Source organism: Ornithorhynchus anatinus, chromosome 2 (assembly GCF_004115215.2).
Source record: "Ornithorhynchus anatinus isolate Pmale09 chromosome 2, mOrnAna1.pri.v4, whole genome shotgun sequence".
NCBI classification, from domain to species: Eukaryota; Metazoa; Chordata; class Mammalia; order Monotremata; family Ornithorhynchidae; genus Ornithorhynchus; species Ornithorhynchus anatinus.
The window spans coordinates 86875591-86889997 of NC_041729.1; the positions used below are offsets into that span (position 1 = coordinate 86875591).

General features: G+C 45.1%; 1 protein-coding gene across 1 annotated transcript in view; it reads right to left on the bottom strand.

Annotated features, from left to right (window-relative positions):
* Positions 1-14407, bottom strand: part of ECT2L (epithelial cell transforming 2 like) — a 68319-nt gene that overhangs the window by 45412 nt on the left and 8500 nt on the right. The window contains 3 exon segments of the mRNA XM_039911167.1: positions 2-82; positions 1305-1467; positions 13474-13586. Coding sequence (XP_039767101.1) covers positions 2-82; positions 1305-1467; positions 13474-13586 — 357 coding nt within the window.

Sequence of the window (14407 nt, forward strand, 5' to 3'; positions counted from 1 at the left end):
CCCAAGCGGCATATTCATTGACTGCAGGGGTGTATGGCAGAAACCATCCTAACTTGACGCACTTGGGTCTCCACAGGCCATCCTGCCGGCAGAGACATGGAAGAGAAAGAAAAGCCGTCACCACCCGAATGGTTGGGAACTCAGGCCGCACTGGCTCAGTAACAGGGAAGCTTCTCTGGTAGGTGATGCATCAGCCTTGATGCTTTATGTCCTCTAGAGCCCTCTCGACTGGAAGCCTGTTGTGGGTAGGAAACGGGTCTACCATCTCTACCATATTGTACTCTCCCAAGTGCTTAGTACAGTGCTCTGCACACAGCAGGCGCTTAATAAATACGATTGATTGATTTATATTACCTCCAACTGATTTGGCTTTTTCCGGAGGCAAAATGAGCGCTTACTCTCAAATCCATTGTTGGGTCGATAGGTAATGTACATATCTAGAAATTGATATATTATCAATTATGCATTCATATTGATGTCCATCTCCCACTCTAGACTGTAAGTTTCTTATGGGCAGGGAATGTGTGTATCAACAGAGCTATACTCTGCCACGTACTTAGTACAATGCTCTTACACAGTGAGTGCTCTAGAAATACCTTTCATGATGATGATGATGATGGTAAGACCTTCATTCCTGAGTTCAAGAGCATCAAAAATACTTTGAAAGACTGAGTGACAGATTGATCCTCCAAACATCAGTCAGATAGATCATACAGACCAATCCTCCCTATTAATGAGTTTCTAATGTTAACACATTCTTGGGGTAAAACATTTAAATCAAGGCAGACATAAGCACACAAAAGCATGAAAATGCCAATTTCTCCCCCAACTGCCTTTTTTTTGCCCCTTTAGTTCAGTTAATAAATTTAGCATTTGAAAAGCATTCCAATCACCAACCGCCATATGTGATAATGACTACATATGAAAATGCCCCACAGCACTTATGTACATATCTATAGTTTATTTGTGTTAATATCTGACTCCCCCTCTAGATGGTAAGCTCATTGTGGACAGGGAAACTTGTCTAACAACCCTTAAACTGAACTCACTCAAGCGCTTAGAACAGTGCTCTGCACAGTAAGCACTCAATCATACAACTGACTGATTGGGCCAAGCTCATACATTTGGCCCACAGACAGTGGAGCATTACTGTGAGAGTGAAACCAGGGAAGGGCTTCAAAACAATTCCGGTCCTGCCGATCTTATCACTTAGTGGAAAGTCATCCATTTCTTTGGGAAAGAATGCTTGCGCAGCAGGTAAGGGGTAGATCGCATTTCTATCTCTGAAGTGACAAGAAATAAACCTGTTCAGTTAAAAACTTCCAGTGCCAGTTAACTTGAGCAGCTGCACACAGATCTTTGGGGTTCAGAAAGGAGAAGATGAACAGAGAAATGAAACGTGGTAACACTGTAGAGAAATCCACCGCGGATGCCGGAATCCTCTCTGCCAACCAGCCTTGGGTAAATCTGCAAAGACAGTCACAAGATTTTCATCTAAAGTATAAGTATCCAAAGATGGCAAAAATCCCCTCTAGACTGTGGGCAGGGAATGGGTCAGTTTGTTGTATTGTACTCTCTCTAGCGCTTAATACAGTGCTTTGCACACTGTAAGCGCACAATAAATACGATTGAATGAATAGGTGTGCTTCCCCCCTCAGATCTTCAACTTAACAGGCAACACAAATGTTGTATACGGCACGGAAATACACTGCTGCCATTCAAGGGGAGTGTGAGGGTTGCATTCACAGATGAAGGCTGAGAACTACAAATTGGAAAATAGATCTGGACGTTCCTGCCAAAGCTGGGGTTGTGTCTGCCCTTTGTTGCCTGGATGGATTTCTCACCGTGGTCGGGCCCCGAGATGGGAAACAGAGACCCTAGTGGCGACAGAGTGACCTGGGCCCCGGCAGTTGGGTTCGAGGTCCTGCTCAAACCACCAACAGTGAAACAGGTGAGCACAGAGGTCACCGCAAGTGAGGGAAGCACATAAAGGCCAGGTATCTTTTGCCAGTCCTTCCTAATGAAATGCTCCTGATCTTCATTCATTCATTCATTCAATAGTATTTATTGAGCGCTTACTATGTGCAGAGCACTGTACTAAGCGCTTGGGATGAACAAGTCGGCAACAGATAGAGACAGTCCCTGCCGTTTGACGGGCTTACGGTCCTAATCGGGGGAGACGGGCCAGACGAGAACAATGGCAATAAATAGAGTCAAGGGGAAGAACATCTCGTAAAAACAATGGCAACTAATAGAATCAAGGCGATGTACAATTCATTAACAAAAATAATAGGGTAACGAAAATATATACAGTTGAGCGGACGAGTACAGTGCTTGGGGATGGGAAGGGAGAGGTGGAGGAGCAGAGGGAAAGGGGAAAAGAGGGTTTAGCTGCGGAGAGGTAAAGGGGCGGATGGCAGAGGGAGAAGAGGAGCTCAGTCTGGGAACGCCTCTTGGAGGAGGTGAGTTTTAAGTAGGGTTTTGAAGAGGGAAAGAGAATCAGTTTGGCGGAGGTGAGGAGGGAGGGCGTTCCAGGACCGCGGGAGGACGTGACCCAGGGGTCGACGAGACCGAGGGACGGTGAGGAGGTGGGCGGCGGAGGAGCGGAGCGTGTGGGGTGGGTGGTAGAAAGAGAGAAGGGAGGAGAGGTAGGAAGGGCTCTCTGTGACTAAGGGTATTATGAATAAGCAAGATCCACAGATAAACCATACTCATCATAATGAATAGTGCCATGGTTCCCCCCACCCTCCTCACCCAACACCTTATTACCGGAATGCACCAACTCTCATTAGTTCTCTTCAGATATTTTCCAGGAAAAGCATTAAAAACTTGAGTAAATCACACTGGGTATTGAGAGAGAGAAGAGGAGGCCATGTCCATCAGTAGGGGAGGCAAGTTCCCCAAGTGCTTGCTTCAGGACATCACATCCAGAGTGTGGTGAATGTCATTATTACTGCTTCTTCATTTGTGCCAATTTTCAAACATCTCCCTCTTCCCTGCCTCTCAACACTCCCTGATCGGGAGGAGACATCTTAGTCTCTGGGAGAGGTGCCAATTGTTGGATTTGAGCGCTCCGGTACCTCTCCCAGGAGAATTTCGTGACTGAGCAGAGGGAGATATGAGAGACAGGGGAGCTGAAGTTGTGATTTGTTACGGACTCTTCTGGTATTTGTCTCTATTACCTTATCAAGCCTTTATAATCATAGGCTCCTCAGAAAGGCCTCCACGGGCCCGCTAGTTGGAGTTTTTCTGAATAGACAGGAGGCAGAGTGATAGCCGAAAAAGAAGCAGAAGAAAATTAGGAGAGGGTCTGCAAATCTCTGATGGATTTCTTCACACCTCATTTTCTGGGCAGCGATCGGCAAGGCAGATTCCAGAGCCACTGGGGATCTGAGCCCCGCCGACTGACATGCCCACCCCCTCCCAATATCATTTTGGAGTCGATGAATCGAGAGAGGACCAGCAGCAGGAGAATGACGTTTACTTTAAATCAGTAGCTTTCACTTCGGCATAGTTCACGAGTGAGACTTTAAGGAGTCATCAAAATCTTGCAACTAGCAGCAGCAGTAAGACGAACCTTTTAGTCCCCCACAACATGCCTCAAACTTCATTAACAACAGAAGTGGTATTATTCTCTAACAGCAGTGAGACTCTTGACAGCCTAATGAACGTGTTGGAGTATGAAGTACATAAACCAAAATGAGAAACTGTGAGGAGACGATGAACCAAATGTGCTTCCCTCATTTCCTGTGGCAAGGACAGTTTAAATTATTCATGAAAACGCTTTGCAGGGTGCTGCTTAATGTACAATGTGTATTTGGCATAGATAATATAGCTTAGAAATATGATAACTGACTCTGGCTCACTGCTTGATAAGATAAAGAGGTTGCCAAAACTGTGATGAGAGCTACTGACCTAGTAGGTTCACTCTCATGAGTACCAACCGATGCATGTTATGCTATTAATATTACGTTATTTTACTAACCGGAGGGAAAAGTGGGATTTGGGAGGCTCATAAGGTACTATAGCTTCACCCTCAAAATTCTTGGAGTCTTCGAAGGGCGTCAATGGATTTGATGGAATTTCCAGTTTTTACAAGAGTGGGCTGTTTAGATGGGAGGAGGAAAACTGCAGAGAACATATGGACGTGCATTACTCTGTTCTAGCAGATTTCTACGGCATAATAACTTCCACTTTTTCAGTTGAATTGATTATGTGGATGGACTATCATCATCATCGACACCATGGTCGTCAGAGCTTACCGAGTACCTATTGGGAACACGGCACTGAATAGGCACTTGAAGTCCGGCCAACTGCAAGTAAGAAATGCAAAGCATTTCAATTTCCTAGAGCTGTAGACCCGAAGGAGCTTCGATAGATCACTCGCTCCCACCGGTGAGATTTCCGTTAGACCATCCCAGATAGCCATCATCTAAATCTCCAGGGAATGAGATGGTTGGGAACCTCCTCCCACTCTTTCTGCGTCTCGTCGTCCAGCAGTGATGAGCAGTGTTTGGCGGGAGCAGCATCCACAGCGGGGGAAAGAAGCCAGGAAGCTGAGGCGGAGGGTAAGTGATGAGAGGAAGAAAAGCCTCCCTCCAGTGAACTGCGGTTAAAAGAAGCCACATTAAAGAGACTGGTGGAGTTGGGCTTTCTCAGTTAAGTGTGAATGAAGACCAATGAATGCAGTGGAGAAATAATCATTAGGCTAGTACAGAGCCTGATTCTGCTTTGTAAAGGTTTCCCTTTGCCAGAGAAGCCGTGATGAGGTCTGTGTTTGTTTTTTTTAAATGGTATTTGTTAAATACTTTAGTATGTGCCAGGCTCTGTACTAAGCGCTGAGTTAGATACCAGTTAATCAGGTTGGACGCAGTCCATGTCCCACATGGGACTCACAGTCTTAATCTCCATTTTACAGATGAGGTAACTGAGCCACAGAGAAGTTAACTGACTTGCCCAAGGTCACACAGAAGACAGTTGGCGGAGCCAGGACTTGGTTTCCGATGCTTAGCTATACTTGGGCGGCAAAACAGTGGCCACCCTCTCCTCCTGCTGTCGTGCCGGCGACCATGACCCCTGAGTGTGCTTTGCCGGGCACCCGGGCCGAAACGAGAAGACATCCCACAGAAGCCTAGCTGAGTTCGTCCGAACCCCCAAACCTAGAGTGTCTCGCTCCTGTGGGTCTGTCGCTGGGGAGAAATTTTCTCTACCCCGACTCCACAAAACAAGAACCTGTGTGCTTGAAAAGCTGTAACTGGAAAGGAGGGCTGCAGGCCACTGCATAACCAGGGACCGGTCCACCTCAACACACTCAGAAACCTGTTCCACAAGTTAGGCAAGGAAGCTGACTCATAGTTTCCACAACTTGTTGCCCATAAAACAGACTCAAACTCCTGATTTTCTCCTCCCCTTGAAGGCTGCCAGTACATTAGTGATGTTAGGCAAATTAGTCAGTATGTGGTTTATCCGTATGGACACAGTCTTAATGATTATGAGGGCATGGATCATCTGATTTAAACAAATTATTCATCTTTCTGCTTTGTGTCTGATATGCAAATCATTCACAAATGAAATATAATGGCAGTTGCCGGTTAGTGATGGATGCGGTACCCCTTCTTCTAGAAGATCATTATCTAAAAGACTATTTGTTGTGCAGTTATAAACTATAAAATCAAGAAAAGACCACTTGTCATAAAAGTGAGAAGCAGCGAGGCTTAGTGGAAAGAGCATGGGCTTGGGAGTCAGAGGTCATGGGTTCAAATCCTGACTCCTCCACTTGTCAGCTGTGTGGATTGGGCAAGTCACTTAACCTCTCTGTGCCTCAGTTACCTCATCTGTAAAATGGGGATTAAAACTGTGAGCCCCACATGGGACAACCTGGTAACTTCGTATCTATCCCAGTGCTTAGAACAGTGCTTGACACTTAGTAAGCGCTTAATAAATACCATTATTATTATTATAAAGATCACTTCTCTAGGGACAACGAGGAAACTCCTAAGCAGGATTGGCTATGATACTTTTATGACTTTTCCAAATGACCAGCAGCTTCCAATTATTCCTTAAAGAGAAAAACATCTTAACGGGGAAAAGGAAAATCATGAGGGCTTATAGAAAGGGCTTACAGTGTATCACCCAGGAAATAGTACACTTCTTCAGGGGCTCCAGTTCCATGAGGCAATAGGAGTCCACTGCCTCTACAGGCCTGGCACTACTGGAAGAAAATCATTAGCTTCTCCCTCACAGCTTTAGGGTCAGGGCAGGAGCTACATCTTGACTTTCCCCCACCCCTTGGTGTTGCATGTGGGGAGAAAGCGGGGCCACGATGGTGGCCCCACAGCAGGCTGAGGTTCCTGCCTGACTCTTGAACCAGGTGGAGTTTCTCTCCCCGTCCCCAAAGTTCAAGGCCTGGCTGAAGGTTTCTCTCACTTGGGGCCCAATCCCAGGGTCCAGCAGAGGGTCAGGGAGTGAGAAGGGGTGTATGTGTCCACCCCAGGCTGGCCAGGCATCTTGGCAATGACTCTGAGCTCCATTTTTTCCCCTCTGACCCCAGAGCCTGGTAGGGATCCAGGGTGAGCCAGACATCTGCCTCATCCTGAGACAGCGGCCACAGAGGGGAAAGGAAAAGAGACCCAAGAGTTCCTCTTGCCTCCAGTGAGCTCCTGAGGCCCAGTATGGGACTCTTTATGGCCCTCCAGGCTCTGGCAGTATGCGCCTGAGTAGACTCAGTAGACTCTCTGAGTAGACTCAGAGATTGGGTTGGAGCCTTTTTTCTTCCCTGTCAACTCTAGGGCAAGCTAAAGGTTTTTAAGTATGCATGTAGGAATTCTGCCCTGGGAAACCATGACCTAACACTACACTTCCCTGTAGATCATAAACTAGTTGTGGGCAGCGAATGTGTCTACCCACTCTGTTATACTGTACTCTCCCAAGGGCTTAGTACAGTGCTCTGCATACTGTAAGGACTCAATAAATACCATTTATTGATTGCTCCTGGAAAAAACATGCCCCCTTGAACCTTCTTTCCCAGTTAGCTCCCATGCTCAAAATGAAAACCTGCCATTCCTGCCCTTCTGAAGGAAATTTCACACTCTCTCACACACACACACACACACACACACACATACATTATACTGTCCCAAATGCTTAGCATAGTGCTCTGCACACAGTAAGTGCTCAGGAAATACCATGGGATGATTGCTTTTTTCTAATAGTATTTGTTTAAATGCTTGCTTACTATGTGCCCGCAACATATTAAGCATTGGGGTAGATACACGCTAATCACGTTGGACACAGTTCCTGTCCTACGTGGGGCTCACAGTTTTAATCCCCATTTTATAGATGAGGGAATTGAGGCCTAGAGAAGTGAAGAGACCTGCCGAAGGCCACACAGCTGACAAGTGGCAGAGCCTGAATTAGAACCCAGGTCCTTCTCTGACTCTCAGGCCTCTGATCTATCCATTAAGCCACGCTGCAGGGGAGAGACTGATAAGGAGAAAGTGTAGACAGAGACATAAAAGAGCAACACAGGAGTCCTTAGAGGGAAAATGAGAGGTACAGAAGAGAAACAAATGTGAGGTGACAGAGAATAAAACAGAGAGGGGTAACCATGCCCTACTAAAATGCTCTGCACATAGTAAGCGCTTAACAAATACAACATTATTATCTCATCAGGAAGTTAAAAAAAAATACATCTACCTAGTTTCTGCTATCACCAAACACAGCAAGCAATTCTCTTTGCTGTATTGAAGAAACTATACTAGCAGAGTCGTGCTTATGTTCAAAATGCATCCAAAGTCACCCAAGCAAAAGCAACGTATTATATTTACAGAACCTACCTAGTTTATGACAAACAGAATACTAATTCTCTATTCTAATGGTAGGCAAGAAGAGCATGAATAAAAAAATACACAAGTCGCTCCAAAAATGTAATTTTATGCAAGAGAGTTAACCTCCTTCCCACAAACTTTTACAAGGAATTCCATCTCCTTTTATTTCCTTTGGCCACCATCTGGTAGAGGTGCTAATGAACAGTGAAATAGTCAAAAGCTGGTAGGCAGGCAGCCAGAGAGAGAAGCAGCAAAGAGCTTGGGTAATCCACAATCTGTCTAATAAACTTCTGAAGAACTGAGAGTTGGCTGGGTTTATAGGGCCCTATGAATCAGTTTCCCAAGAGATGGGCCAAACTAGGCCTCGAGACAATTTACACACAAGTTTGTTAGATTGTAAACTCCTCAGGGGTAGCTATTTCAACTGCAACTAGTTGATTTCATTAGAGAATTTATGATTTTCAGGGACCGGTGTCTTTTATTTCTGTTGTACATTCCCAAGTGCCTCATATAGGTCCTTGCCCATAATAGGAACTCAATAAGTGTTATTGATGATAAAGAACTGCCACTGAAATCAGCAGAAGAGGTTGAGTATCCAAAAGCAAAACTGATCTTAAATTTATAACAATCACTTCATTCAAATCTGAAGCCAAATCACTTCTAGCGGAACATAAAATTGTATTAAACAGGGCAAAGCAATCCCAGGAAACATTTTAGTTTTAGGAATGAAGACACTCTTGCCTCAGGGAAGTAAGAATTTAGATGCTCCCAGAGACCCAATTACCCAACACACGATATTTCTGAAAAATACAAGTTCTCTAATGAGAAGCAGCATGGCCTAGTGGATCAAGCATGGACCTGGGAATCAGAAAGAGCTGCGTTCTAATCCCGGCTCTGTCACCTGTCTGCTGTGCGACTTTGAGCAAGTCACTTAACTCATCTGTAAAATGGGGGTGAAGACTGTGAGCCTCATGTGGGACCTGAACTGCATCCAACCTGACTAGCTTGTATCTACCCAGCACTTAGTATATAGGTTGGCACAAGGCAAGTGCTTAACAAATACCTTAAAAAAAAATCAACTAGCTACAACAGAATTAGCTGGTCTGCAACCCTATGGAACTAGACTGGACGCTGGCTACAGCTTTGTGGATTGGTTTAGTCATTCAATCGAATTTATTGAGTGCTTACTGGATGCAGAGCACTGTACTACGTGCTTGGGAGAGTACAATACAATAAGCAAACATATTCCCTGCCCACAGTGAGCTTACAGTCTAGAGGGGGAGAAAGACATTAATATAAAAAAATCAATTACAGATGTGTGGCTCAGTGAAAAGAGCGTGGGCTTCGGAATCAGAGGTCATGGGTTCAACTCCTGGGCTCTGCCACTTGTCAGCTGTGGGACTGTGGGCAAGTCACTTAACTTCTCTGTGCCTTCCGTTACCTCATCTCTAAAATGGGGATTACTGTGAGCCTCACGTGGGACAAACTGATTACCCTGTATCTGCCCCAGCGCTTAGAACAGTGCTCTGCACATAGTAAGCGCTTAACAAATACCAACATTATTATTACATAAGTGCTGTGGGGCTGGGAGGTGGGGATAAATAAAGGGAGCAGGTCAGGGTGATGGAGAAGGTTTATGATCTGACTACATTTCTGCAGCAGGCAGGAAGTAAGGTTTTTAAAAAGTTTGACCTTCAGCCTTTTTTTAAAAAAAAAGTCTCTTTTTTTGTTCAGCAAACTCTAAGTTGATTTCTTCACCTAACACCCAGACGTCATCAGGGATGCTGTTGCTACTAGAGTCGTACTATATGGCCTTTAATACCTTCCACAATGAGAATGTGCATATTCCACTAGATATGGTCACGGAATACTTTATCCACATGATATGAGTTAGGTATTTCTGAAGGCCCATTAACTCACTCTAGGCTTTTTTTTTTTCAAAATACCATTGCCAGATACTCAATAATACTCACGGAGCTTAACAGTAAGTCACCCATTTCAAAAAAGTCCTCTCATCCCCTCCGGCTATTGCCCCATCCCTCTGCTCCCATTTCTATCCAAACTGCCTTAGTTTCCTCTCCACAGGTTTCTTTTTAACCCTCTACGAGCTGGCTTTCAACCCTTCATTCCAAGGAAACTGCGCACTCTAAGGTCACCGATGACCTCCTTAGAGCCCAGGGCTCTACTCCATCCATCCTGAACTTCCTGGATCTCTGCTGCTTTTGACACCACGGTCCACTCCTTTCTCCTGGCGATGAAGGGAGCAGGGAGGTAAGAGGGGAGTAGGAGTCAGAAGGATCCTCTCTGGGACTGTGTGTCCTAACATCTCTTCCTCCCCTCTGCTTCACCCTGAAGTTTCTCCTTATAATAATGATGGTATTTGTTAAGCGCTTACTATGTGCCAAGCACTGTTCTAAGTACTGGGTAGATACAAGGTAATCAGCTTGTCCCATGTGGGGCTCACAGTCTTAATCCCCATTTTTCAGATGAGGGAACTGAGGCACAGAGAAGTTAAGTGAAACCAAAAGCAGTTCTGGTCAGAAAAGAGGGTGAAGGTGTGGCGGGGGAGTCGCCTTCTAGTCACCTCCGTGCTTCTACTATCTCTCCCAAAAAGATTCCTCCAGGAGTCACTGAGATGAAGCACTTAGGACAGTGCTCTGCACACAGTAAGTGCTCAAAAAATAGGATTGAATGAAGAGGTAGGGGCAGGGCAAAGCCCCCTAGGGTGAACTGATTGGGTCTCTGCTGTCCCATTCCTTACAATTTCAAGAGCAGCATCCCTTTGGCAGTTTTCAGAGAAACCATCATCTGCATAATACCCCAAGCAACAGGTATATGGGAAAGGTCAAGACGGGACCCAATTATGGAGGTCGGCCTGCCGTTTAAGCTCCGTGAGCTCCTCCATTATTCCGGCCCTGCCCTCAGGGCTTTGTTCTGGGTCCTCTACTCTTTTAGCTTCACACTCTCTTGGGGAGCTGATCCACTCACATGGCTTCAGCTACTACTTCCATGCAAATGACTCCAAAATCTACCCCTCTAGCCCCGACTGCTCGGCTGACCTGTAATCCCGCATGTTCTCTTGATCCCAGAAAATATCCACTTGGCTGTCCTGCCATCTTCTCCAACACACCATGTCTAAAATAGAACTTCAAATCACCCCCCACGCGCGCTTCTTCCCATAATTTTCCCATTTCAATTCATCAATCATATTTATTGAGCACTGAACTAAACGCTTGGGAGAGCGCAATGTAACAGAGTTGGCAGACACGATCCCAGCCCACAAGGAGCTGAGAGTCTAGAGGGGGTGGCCGACATTAAAATACATTGCGGATAGGTACGGAAGTGCTGTGGGGCTGACGGTGGGATGATTAAAGGGTAGAAATCCAAGTGCAGGGATGCCGCAGAAAGAAGAGAGAGTAGGAGAGGTGACGGTTTAGGCGGGGAAGGCCTCTTGGAGATGTGATTTTAATAAGGCTTTGAAGGAGGGGAGAGCCATGGTCTGTTGGATATGAAGGGGGAGGGAGTTCCAAGCTAGAAGAAAGGACATAGGAAAGGGGTCGGCGGGCGAGATAGAGGTACGGTGGGCAGGTTGGCATTAGAGGAGCAAAGTGAGTGTGTGCTATGTTGTAGTAGGAAATCAGTGAGGTAAGATAGGGGATTGAACACGGGCCTAAGATTCAGGACTGAGTTTTAATCCCGGCTCTGCCACTTGTCTGCTGTGTGACCTTGGGCAAGTCACTTCACTTCCCTGTGCCTCAGTTACTTAATATGTAAAATGGGGATTGAGATGGTGAGCCCCACATAGGACAGTGACTGTGTCCAACCTGATTCTTTTGTATCCACCCCAGTGCTTAGAACGGTGCCTGGCATATAGTAAGCAGTTAACAAATATCATAATTATTATTATTAGGAGGCAAGGTGATTGACTGCTTTGAAGCCAATGGTGAGGAGGATCTCTATGAAGCAAAGGAGGATGGCCAACCACTGGAGGTTCTTGAGGAGTGGGGAAGCACAGACTGAATTTTTTGTAGAAAAATGATACAGACAGCAGGGTGAAGTATGGGCTGGATGGGGAGAAACAGAAGGTAGGGAGGTCAGCAAGGAAGCTGATGCAGTAGTCAAGGCAGAATAGGATAAGTGTTTGGATTAATATGATAGCAGTTTGGATGAAAAGGAAAGGGCAAATTTTAGCCATGTTGTGAAGGTTGAACTCACAGGATTTAGTGGCAGATTTAATATGTGGGTTGAATGAGACAGTTGAGTCGAGAATAATAATTTTGGTACTTGTTAAGCACTTACTATGTGCCAAGCACTATACTAAGCACTGAGGTAGATACAAGCTAATCAGGCTGGACACAGTCCCTGTCCCTGTCTAAATAGGATGGAGTAGGATTTAATCTCCCTTTTACAGATGAAGTTACCAAGGCACAGAGAAGTTAAGTGACTTGCCCAAGGTCACACAATAGCCGTGCGGCAGTGACGAGATTAAAATCCAAGCCCTCTGACTCCCATTCCATTAGACAATACCGCTTGGGAGACTGGGAGAATGGTGGTGCTGCCTCTACAGTGATGAGAAAGTCTAGGGGAGAACAGGGTTTGAGTGAGAAGATGAAGAGTTCTGTTTTGGACAAGTTTCATATTAAGTTTGAGGTACTGGCAGGACATCCGGGAAGAGATGTTCTGAAGGCAGAAGAAATGCAAGACTGCAGAGAAGGAGAAAAATCAGGTGGGAGCGAATGAGTTCTCCAAGGGAGTGAGTGTAGATGGAGAATAGAAATGGACCCAGATTGAAGGAACCCCCACAATTAAGCAGTGGCAGGTAAAGGAGGAGCCTGCGAGGGAGACTGAGAATGAGCAGCCAGAGAGATAAGACGAGAACCAGGAGAGGATGGAGTCCGTGAAGCCAAGGTTGGATAATGTTTCCGGGGAAGGGGTTGGGAGGAGGTTCACAGTGTCAAAGGCAGCTGAGAGGAGGAAGCTTAGGACAGCAGTGTAGAGGCCATAGGATTTGGCAAGAAGGAGATCACAGGCGACCTTCGAGAGGGTAATTCTGGTGGAGTGAAGTGGGTGGAAGCCAGAGTTGAGGGAGTCAAGGGGAGAATTGGAGGAGAGGAAGTGGAGGCAGTGGGTGTAGACAACTCGCTCAAAGAATTTGGAGAAAAATGGTAGGAGGGAGATGGGCGATGACTGCAGGGAGCCGTGGGGGTCAAAAGAGGGTTTGTTGGGGATAAGGGATACATGAACACGAAAGCAGTTTGAAAATAGTGGGAAAGAAGGCACTGGAAAGTGAACAGTTGAAGATGGCGGTCAGGGAGGAAAGAATGAAGAGGGCAAGTGTTTTGACAAGATGGAATGGGTTGGGAATGGAAGCAAAGGTGGAGGTTATAGACTTTGAGAGGGGGAGGGAGATCTCTTAGAAATTTCCCAATAATTAATTTTTTTTTTACCAAGCTTCTTAGGAAGATGAGGCCAAAAACTTGCTCTCCCAAGAAAAGTTTCTGATCTGATTACCATATAGCTAAACATTCAGCTCAATGCTTAAGCACAGAGTAAGCATTTAATACTATTGAATGACAAAAACATTACCTTTGTACGAAACATACTACTACTACTAAGAACAATGAATGCAGCCTTGTAATGAACTTACCTTAGTTGTGATTTACTACATTTCAACAATATTGTATGCAGAAATTGTTTGCGTTGTTTGTCTGTCCAAAGATCAAACCAATGGCTAATAAGGCCAACTCTTTCCTGAAAGAGCTGGAAAAAAAAAGACAATTCTCTTTCATATCAATTCCAACTGTGATTCACAGAAGCCCAGATTTTTAAAGGTGAAATCTCCCAACAAGAGAGAACATCTACATACTGCCAAAAAATTTACCATAATTCCTTGCACGATTGCCTCCACTCCATAATTTCTCTCACCCTAATTTTTGAGGAGGAAATAATAATTTTTTTTGGTACCATGTACAGATGATTTGTAAGGGGTGATAGCAGCAAATTCAAGGTAGGAAGAGGAGGGTCAGAATATGGTCACCTCAAAAAGGAGTTTCTCTTTAAAAGTTGGGCTCTGGGGTAGGATAAGGGAAAGCATCAGAACTCTGGGAGTGGGGAGGGATTTCTTCTTTGAAATTGTCTCAGGGGAGGAAGAGGTGAAGGGAGAGAGCTTAATCTCTTGAGTGCCTACTTTATGCAATTCTTAAGAGAACTGAGAGAAGAGAAGCAGTCTCAACTGCTCTCTGACCTTCTTTTTCCTTTGATTTTCTTTTTCTCCTTCTCTCTCTATAGCTGAACTTGATTCCCACTGCCTTTGTGGATGTTACATAAATTATGTTAAAAACTGTGGCAATTATACAAGTAAATATGGTATATCTAGTCTGCCTTTTTCGCTGTCAGGAGAAGTCAGTCATTTCAAAGGCCATACCTTTTGGGGGATTTAAAATGGCCTCACGAAGCCACTTACTTCACAGGAAAATAAACTGAATTCACATTTTATTTTCAGGGATGGAAACAAACACAAAAACCCCTCTTTTTATTTTTTATGGTATTTGTTAAGTGCTTACTATGTGCCAGACACTATA